Genomic DNA, 9721 nt, shown 5'->3' with positions numbered 1-9721 from the left:
AAACAAAACAAAACAAAACAAAAGATTCCTTATAAGATTACCTTTCAAGATAAGTAATAAAGTAATTGGCCATTTCTTTGTAATGCAGAATGCAGGCTACCAGTAAAAGACCCCACAAGAACAGCTTGCCTGCAAACTTGGTTGGTTAATCTATAGCAAGTCGATTGACCTTGAATGTATGTGGGTTCTGGGGATAATATGCTTTTCACCTGTAATACATAAATTTTTAATCATGTGAGGGAGATGAAAAAGATGTTTTTATTTATAATCATTCACTTGAAAAACAGAATGCAACTGTTTTGACTCTTGTAATGCCTGCAAGATTCTGTTGGGGTATAAAAGCAGTGGGAAAACATGAGCAAGAGAGAGAGAGGAGAGAGAGAGAGAGAGAGAGAGAGAGAGAGAGAGAGAGAGAGAGAGAGAGAGAGAGAGAGAGAAGAATAAAGAAGGAAACCACCAAGAGAGTTTGTGAGTGCCTTTTTTCCTATCCCCCTCAGATAGAAAAGTCTAGCATCACAAACTCTGTGGATTCCCATCAAAGCCCTGTGCTGCTGGAGGCTGGCCCCAGACAGCAGTAGAAAATTCCAAAAGATATAGAAACAATCTAAATATCCACAATTGAATGTATAAACAAGGACAATGTGCTGTGTTTACACAGGGGAATACTGTGGGGCCTAAAAAGGAAGAAAATCCTATCACTCACAGAGATGTGGGTGGAGCTGGAGAACATTGTGCTAAGTGAAATGATGTAGGCATAGAAATACAATATCTCATGATCTCATTAATGTAGAGAATCTTTCATGTTTCAATATCACAGTGGGGCAGGAAGGTCTTTGACAGAGTCTGTGGGCAATGTGGGGTGGAAAGAGAAGAGATAAGAGGAAAGGAGATAATGATCAACGAGTAAAGAGTTTCTTTTACAGAAGAAAATAAATTTTAGTGATATATTGCTTATTAGGACTTCCAAGTAGATAATAATGGACTATATAACTAGAATTGATAAAATAATAAAATTCTGATTTTCTTTTTACAAAAATTTCTGAGTTGATGGGTATATTAGAATACATCATTGAATTAATATATATTACATTGTACTTTTTAAACAAAATTTTTATGGAGGGAAATAAATACAGTCAAAAGGAATTGACTCTCTTGAAAGCAAAACACTGGTCCTCATGACTTGTAGGTTTGAGTGCATGTCCTAGTGTTTCCTTAAAAACTGTTCAGCAGCCATGCAGTAAGAAATGAATGTGGAGTTACTGCACTTAGAAAGGAACACAATTCTAAAGGGGAACTCCAGGAGCAAGGTGAGGGATATTTATTTGAGCAAGGGCCATTTATCAGCTAACATGACTCTGTCTCCACCAGCCGCTATGAACTGCCTGTAGCACTCAGGAAAAAGTGAGACTTTATGAGTCCCTTCTCTCTCCATTCTGGAATGTTAATGGATCCTGTCTTGTGCCCGTCTTCTGCAGGTAGCCACCCACTACTGGTATGTGTTCATGAATGCAGGACACATGTCATGTTCCAAAGTCCGCATTCCAGAGAACCTCTTTCCATGCTCTGGCTCTTGCATTGTTTACAGCCCCTCTGTGATGTATTTCTGAAGCTTAGGAGAGATTATATAGATATCTCATGTTGGGCTCTGCAATCAACAGTTGCTTACTCTGGGCACTTTTGACAAGAAATGAACATAATTTTATTTCTACTATATGGATAAATTGAAAGTTTTTTAGGGTCTTAGGCATCTTAAAATTCAACTTTACTTTGCTATGTGAGGATGTATTTTTTTCAGGTATTGCCACTCTTATGTCTGTACTCACTTTAGTTTTAAAATTATCTTATAGCCATTGTGCAAAATCATGGGTTTCTTTTTTGACATTTTCATTAGTATATATAACACACAAACACATTTTTCCTGATGTATGAACAGTACAGAAAGAGAACTCTTTGAGCATTTCAAAATTGCTTACTTCTTGGAGAACCTATTTCACAGATTGAGATTAGATCATGGCTTTGTAAAGTATCTCTGACATTGATACAGTATTGAATCTTTTAAGCTTAAGCTATCTGTCTTGTCCTAGAGCAGTGTAAATTGAAGAATTAACAATAATATTCTGACAATGGAAAAATGTAAGCAAATTATGTACACAAATTTCTATGAGAAAAACAATAACCAAATGCATCATCCAGGATTTCCTCAGAACAGATAATTAATTTTGAATTACTGGGCTGGGACATTTTCCCTTAAGTATTTAAAATTCAGTCAGTTGTCAAACATGATAAATAATTAAGATGATTTAGAAATTTTACTGTGTGTACGCTATCCTTTTCTTTCATTATATAAAAGGGCTGGGTTGCAATCTAGCAGTACTATCATTACAGTTTCACTTCTGTAAATCTGTACTTACTTCATGAATTTCATCAGCATTATTCCCTGAAGAGTTTTCTTTACATTTATAGGTGGAGAGGACAGGTATATCAAAGATTATTTCCATGAATTTCCTATGATTTGGGATACATTGTACAGATAGTTTTAAGTGCAGTAGATTTTGAGGTATAAAATTAATATTTATAATAATCAGTAATTAGTATTATCTTTAGGAATTAAATATAGGTTATTATCTATGTTTAAATAATCCTCTAAAGATTTAAACAGCCTCTGTGATCTACAACATTATTGCATTTAAAGTAAGGTATTGTGAAGATGAAATTTAAGTATTTACAACTCTAATAAAGAGCATAGTAGGTAGCAATATGGTCAGTTTTCCTTTCTTTTTAGAAAAGAAAATGTCTATCATGGGGAAGTTATATACTTCCTTTGGTTCAACATCAAGAGTTGTTTAAGTGTTTATAGTATTTCATAGGTATTTTTTGTTGATTTAAGTTCTCCCTTGCTGAGAGCTCCACATTTTTCTCTTTCTTTTCCACATTTTAATATTCATGTTGGTTCAAGAAATCTGTTATTGACAAGTGGTAATCTAACATCAATATATAACATTTAAGTACTACTAATTATATCCTTACTTGTTCAAACAGTGATTATTTTTCCAGCATAATTTTCATGTCAGTGATGAATTCATTAGAAATTTGGTTTTAAAATAGATTGACTTTTCTTACATTCACAAATGTTTTATGAGGTAATCTCTACTATTTCTTAGTCCTTAAACTACTTTGCTCTTATATTTTATTTGTAACAATAAATGTCAGTTTTGAGGAACAGATAAACCATGAAAATAAAACACACATTTTGGCAACAAGGTGTATATGAGCCAAGGTAGACTTTAAGTGCCTTTAGAGTAATATGTTAAATATTAATAATATGATCATATCAAATTCAGATTTTAGTAATCTGCATGCAGTAGTGTGTGCCTATAATCACAGTACTTGAGAGCTAGAGAGACAGGGATCAGGAGCTTAAGGTTGACCTGAATTACACATGATGCTTAAGGAAAGATTGTTTCACATGAGATTTTTTGTTTAAACAAATAACCATAGAAAGAACAACAATATTTGTAGCAAATTGAGTCAACCTGTGATCTATAAAATATTATTTGTTGTGATTTATAAAGTTCTATATTAAATACTCTGCTAAGCTTCTGGACATATTCTCTAGTAATATCTACACCATCTTATAAATTAATACTAACACATTTCTCACTTATCATAGGACAGAAATAAATTCTGCTTGCCCAAGTAATGCAGTATAAAATATTAGGGTCATCATTCATGTTCTTGTCTTCTTTTCCAGAATTTGTTCTTTTAATCACTACAATATATTACTTGGCAAAATTTTCCCTGGAGAGAAGTAGTTACCAAAAAAATCAAAAGTAACCTTAATGTCCACCAAATCTAACAATCAAATGTAAGTAATAAACAGCTTGATTAAATCAGAAAATGTACTGACTACATTTGTGTTTGAGGTTCATGTGTAACCTTCATCTATATTTGATTTTGTTATTGAACTAATAGTGGTACACAAGAATTTCCTGACTGATTGTAAAGATATCCAGACATTTGTTACCCACTTTATCATGGTAGCACATATATGCTGGATGGTTTGTGTTATATAATGCCAATGAACCTTACTTAGGAAAAACATAATTTAGTCACATATTCTGGTTTCTAATCATGATGCCAACTCAACTGATTTTTTTTTAGTATTTCTCCCTTCTTTTTGTGAAAGGGACACAACTGTGTGTTCAGGTAGTTGGAGAGTTGGTTCCTACCCACAATAGCTCTGCAATTGTGTTGTTTATAGATGTTTGTAACAGTTGAAGGTATAAGTGACGAAAGGTGCTCTTTGAGGCAAATGTGCACAAGCAGGAATTAAGGGATTGTCCTATTATGTGACACTTTAAAATATAGTGTGTTTAGAAGTTTACCCAATATATTGACGTTCTTTACATTCACTCAATTTTGTGAACACATATCTAAAGATCTGAAACTATAAATTTGATATGATTTTATTAGTATATACTGACAATGGTGTGCCTATGCCTATGCATGTTTATTGTGTGATCCTCTAACAAATATGTAGTTATCCAAGAACTTCAGGTAATTAATAAATAGTTAAATCATATAAATACAAATCAAAAGTATTTCATGTGTCAAAGATGTATTTTCCTTTATAATTTTAGGATTGTCATCAATTCTTATTCTGTAGATCTAAGAGTTCTATAATGTGAGTCATATTACATGATGATTTTACAATGAGTTTTCATATATTGAACACTCATGACCAAGGCCTAATTTTGTTTTATGTTTGCATTCAGTATCTCATTAAATTTACTGGTCACACATCAAATATTTGAAATAGATGATATTTTTTGTCCAGTTCTACAGATGAGCTCAACAAGGCACAGACTGGTGATATGAAGGTGTAAGGCCTCTCAGCCAAGTGCGTGAAGGAGCCAGGCACATGGGGAAGCAGACCCTCTAGAGTTCCGAAACCCTAGTCATCCACTCTCCTGACTGTGTATCACCATGCTATTATCCATAGAGAATTCTGATCTACTGAGGAGACCAGGGATGCCATCTGTTGCCATTGTAATCACTTCTAACAACCACACTGACATTTATGTTTATAATATAAGGTCTAAGTGCTTTTTGGAGGATCTGCAAAGATGCCTGAAAGCCTTCCCCTACTCTCACTTTCCCCTTTTCTAAGATGAAAAGAAACCTGCAGCTCAGCACTTTCTAAGTCCATCCTTGCTTTAGTTCCCAGATTTCACAGTCTAGATATCTTAACATCACTTCAAATTACTATCTTACCTGAAAACTTTAAGTTCAAGTGTTCAAAATATCTCTATGAACAGTACATGCAAATGGATATTTTGTAAGCTGAGGCCACTTCATGACCTATAAATACTTTTTTTGTGAATAAGCTTCTTTAGCATATGTAATACTTCTTCAGGCACCAGAAAACTTCACTCTTCACAAGGTTCCATGGACAACCCGCTCATTTAGAGGATCAAGAGTATTTATTGTATCTACTAACTACAGATATCTTCTGATACAAAGTGACTATCAAAACATTGTTGAAAGGAATACATGAAAAGGAAGTGAGAAAATGAAGACAGGATGGAGAAAAGGATGGATGAATGGCTGACGGATATTCCTCAGCAATGTCTGTGCTCAAGAATTCTTTGCTATCTCATATACTTCTAGGTTGTTTCTCTTAATTGGGCTGGAATGAGGTGAGCTAAATACAACACTGTGTATTTCCTCAGGGCAAATGGGAAGAGGCTAAGGACCTCTTAGTAAAATGTTCCCCTAATTTTAACATGTTTAGCTCCTTTTCAGTAATGTTATTTATTTCCAATGGTTATAATATTGGATGTGAATTCCAGGTAAAGGTGGCATCACCACATTTTGTTAGCACTACCAGTGTTAAACTTTTTTTGTATTACTTCTTATTGTTACATACAATTATTCAGATATTTTCTTTAATCCTTAAATTCTCATAAGTTGTTATTTATTATTATTATTATTATTATTATTATTATTATTATTATTTAAACATAATCAGGCCATTCCATATCACACAGCATGAAGGTTGGGAAATGAGGAGAGACAGTTATTAATGTGGCTCATGCCTGCTTTATCTGGGATTCATCCTTGTTCTTCTCTGTCTGGGGTGGCTGTGCAGTGTAAGACATAGCACGACAACTCTGAGGTGGCCTATGCTGCCACCTTGGTCTTTACTTAGTGACCAGGTGATTGTGCATGGAACAGTGGCATTCATTCCTGTCTCCATGAATGCTATTCCCTCCTGCTCTCTTGTTAGCTGTGGAACAAAATCAGAATAAGATCTCTTTGAAGTAGGTGATTTATCACAAAGGATCTGAAGAATGAATAGAATATGGAGTGATTATTGGCTGACAAAATGAAATGCTCTTTTAGACATGACAATAATTCTGATAATTACATTGAGCTATGAATTTAGCATTGTGATTTCATCTGAAAACCCTCTTCAGAAGCTGAAGGCATCTTCCCAATTGCACTAAACTTCAGACACATAAGATCCCATCCAACACTAAGATCTTTCTTATTTTATTTAATCACTGGTCTGAAGTAATGCCCAGCTAGGAACTTGGTTTCAGGGGCGTGCCTGATTCTCTAAAAGGGAGGTGGCTGGACAAGATGGATCATATGAAAACAAACATCACAGTGACTGAGTTCGTGTTCCTGGGGCTTTCATCTGATCCCAAGATACAGCTGGTTCTCTTTTTTGTATTCTTGTTTTTCTATATATTGTCAGTGGTGGGGAATATCATCATCATCACTATTATCCAGATAGAACCTCGCCTGCAGACCCCCATGTACTTCTTCCTCACTAACTTGTCCTTTTTGGACATCTGTTACACATCCACCAATGTCCCACAGATGCTTTCCAACATGGTGGGGAGTAAGAAGACCATCCCCTTTGCTGGCTGTGCTACTCAGATGTACTTCTCACTCTCCTTCGGAATGATTGAGTGTGTTCTTCTTGGTGTCATGGCTTATGACAGATATGTGGCCATTTGTCACCCTCTTCATTATACTGTTATTATGGATCAAAGCACCTGTGTCCAGCTGGCAGCCATTTCTTGGGCCAGTAGCTTCCTGAGTTCCATGGTTATCAATGTTCTCGCATTGAGTTTGCCCTACTGTGGACCGAATGTCCTGAACCACTTTTTCTGTGAGGTTCCTTCAGTTTTGAGGCTGGCTTGCACTGACACCTCACTCACTGAACTGGTGGTTTTTGTGTTCAGTATCATCATTGTGTTCATCCCTTTCCTTCTTATTATTGTTTCCTATGCCCGGATCCTTCTTTCCATTCTCAGAATGAGGTCAGCCTCTGGGAGGCACAAGGCTCTGTCTACTTGTGCCTCCCACCTGACAGTTGTGACCTTATTCTATGGAACTGCCATCTTTATGTATATGAGACCCCAGTCAAAATCCTCCAGGGCTGGTGGCAAGGTCATTGCAGTGTTCTACACTGTAGTAACACCTATGCTCAACCCACTAATATACAGCCTAAGGAACCAGGATGTGAAAGGGTCTCTGAGACGAGCTATCACAAGACAGAAAAGATAAAATCTGTGAAGGGGACATGTGCTTAACTGTTAATATAAAATAATTACCAGCAGAGTTTGAAGAGAGAGAGAATAAAAAGATACTTAGGTTACCAGCTGTTTCATGACCTTTCATAAGAAACATAAATCCATCTGAAGCAATGGGAATCTTTTAAATCTTCAAATCTTTCTTCCAAGTACACAGAAGGGCTTTATTGTGTCAAAACAATTGCATTTATTGAATGAATGCATTTTGTTACTCACTGGTAAAGTGTGTATCTCCTGAATCAGGCTGTACAATGAATTAATTGAAATTATCAGCAAGATAAAACTTTTTACCTCTGCCTAGAGAATGTAAATAATTTTAATAAAAGAAATGTAAATTCTCAACACATGTAGTAGTATAAGTTATGTCTTTCTGATGTAAGATTCCACAATTTTGACAGTCTTATAGTCTCCTTGGAGATAGGAATCCATAGTCTACATATCAGTGCAGACTTGATGTTTATCTCAATATGTAAGACCTTGCTTAATGGGATGTCTCTGGCTTTAGGGAACCCTACAAAACAGAAGGCAGTAAAAGTGTCAGAGCCAGAGAGGGTGGAGGATACCAAGGAAAACAGAAAATAGGAATTCCAAGGGACCGAAGAAGCATGCACATGGCCTGCACAGGTCTTTACTAGTTGGGATCCTAGAGCTGAGAGATGTGGACACAGACCCCTACCCCCAATCCCATAGCTGGTTCCAATTAATAACTACTTTCAAATGAAAAATTGTTTTCTTGAAAGGAGTCTTGTCAGGGAAACCAATTACTCTTAAGGGTAGGACACATGCCTAGCAGTAAATGGCCAACACAAATTGAGCTCAACAGCCTGTTTGAAAGTTTTTCATCTCTTGTTCTGTCAGAAAATTTCTTTTTAACTTATGTATATTATCTAATTTTATGTTTTTCTGGGTTTCCTGTGTGTGTGTAATTGTGTGTCACTGTCTACATACATTTCTTGTGCTTTTTTTACTTTTGTGTGTTTTGTCATATTATGACTTGTTTGTTTTGTTTTATTTTTTTATTTCATAATTATTCCTTAGATGTGGGCTTGTTTTTTAATGAGAATCAGAGACAGTTTGGATCTGGGTGGGAAGGGCTGTGGAAAAGAACTGGGTAGAGATGGGGGAGACAAAGAGTAATCAGAATATATTGTATGAAAAAAAATCTATTTTCAATAAAAGACTATATATACATACATATATTAGACTAATCAATAATTTAATTCCCTTGTAACCTATTGTTGAATGACTATGTGATATAATATTAGTTAATAAATATGAGATATTTTTATAATTATTTATAATACACAAATGTGTGTGTGTGTGTGTGTGTGTGTGTACTGACAGCTATTACATTGGAATGAATGCGATTTTGAGAAAATGATCATCAGAAATAATGACACACAACAATAGGCAGAGTGTCCTCCTCTGAGCTTCAAATAAGCACCAGAGGGAAAGATGCCAGGCTGGTGGAATAGAATAGCTGTCTCAGCAGAGGGAAAGTAAGAAAAATACCAGGAAGAGGAAACAATGAGAAGAACAGCAAGAGGTGGCCAGGAAGGCAGGAGCTGCTAGGCCTTGAACAAATGGTCCTGGTGAGTAGTGAAGGGTATTATTACTATGATGTGCACATTCTGAAGATTGATGGGACAAAATATAAGTCTTTGATTTTTTTCTGATTTATTAAGGGCTCACTCCCCAATATTCATACAATCTCCCCAAATTTGCATATCGGTAAAAATACAGTTTTCTGTATTTTGGACATTTTTAAGTCAATGGCGTTTCTAATGAAAAAAAATTATTTTGATTAAGAGAATAGTCAAATATAGTTTGGTATTAAACATAACCAACAGTAAAGTCTACATTTAGCTTACTGCTCATGTAGAGATAAACTCCTTCTGTTAGAGTTTCCTGCTAACCCAATAATGGCTCCCTCAATCAAGATATCTCTCTCCTTGCTCTCCTATTGAGCAAGGAGGTCAATGCCATGAGGGGTTCACCAACTGAGACAGTTTGCCTGAGCTAATGGGAGCTCACCAACTCCAACTGGGAGTGAACGAGCATGGGACCAAACTATTCCCTTTGAATGTGGTTGACAGTTGGGGCAGCCTGAGGGG

At 35.7% G+C, this 9721-nt stretch overlaps 1 protein-coding gene across 1 annotated transcript; it reads left to right on the top strand.

Moving 5' to 3' along the window:
- The first annotated feature begins 6645 nt into the window (after nucleotides 1–6645).
- LOC102002119 (olfactory receptor 10A7-like) lies at nucleotides 6646–7581 on the top strand. Its single transcript, XM_005363323.1, has one exon. The coding sequence runs from the start codon at nucleotides 6646–6648 to the stop codon at nucleotides 7579–7581; it is 936 nt and encodes a 311-aa protein (XP_005363380.1).
- The last annotated feature ends 2140 nt before the right edge of the window (nucleotides 7582–9721 follow it).

Source organism: Microtus ochrogaster, linkage group LG9 (assembly GCF_000317375.1).
Source record: "Microtus ochrogaster isolate Prairie Vole_2 linkage group LG9, MicOch1.0, whole genome shotgun sequence".
Classification (NCBI taxonomy): domain Eukaryota; kingdom Metazoa; phylum Chordata; class Mammalia; order Rodentia; family Cricetidae; genus Microtus; species Microtus ochrogaster.
Note: the sequence above shows the minus strand (reverse complement) of the source record. Positions and strands in the feature narration are given on the sequence as shown.

Bases quoted from the DNA above. Each gene is read 5' to 3' on its own strand.
- LOC102002119 (XM_005363323.1), top strand. From the start codon at position 6,646: ATGGATCATATGAAAACAAACATCACAGTGACTGAGTTCGTGTTCCTG.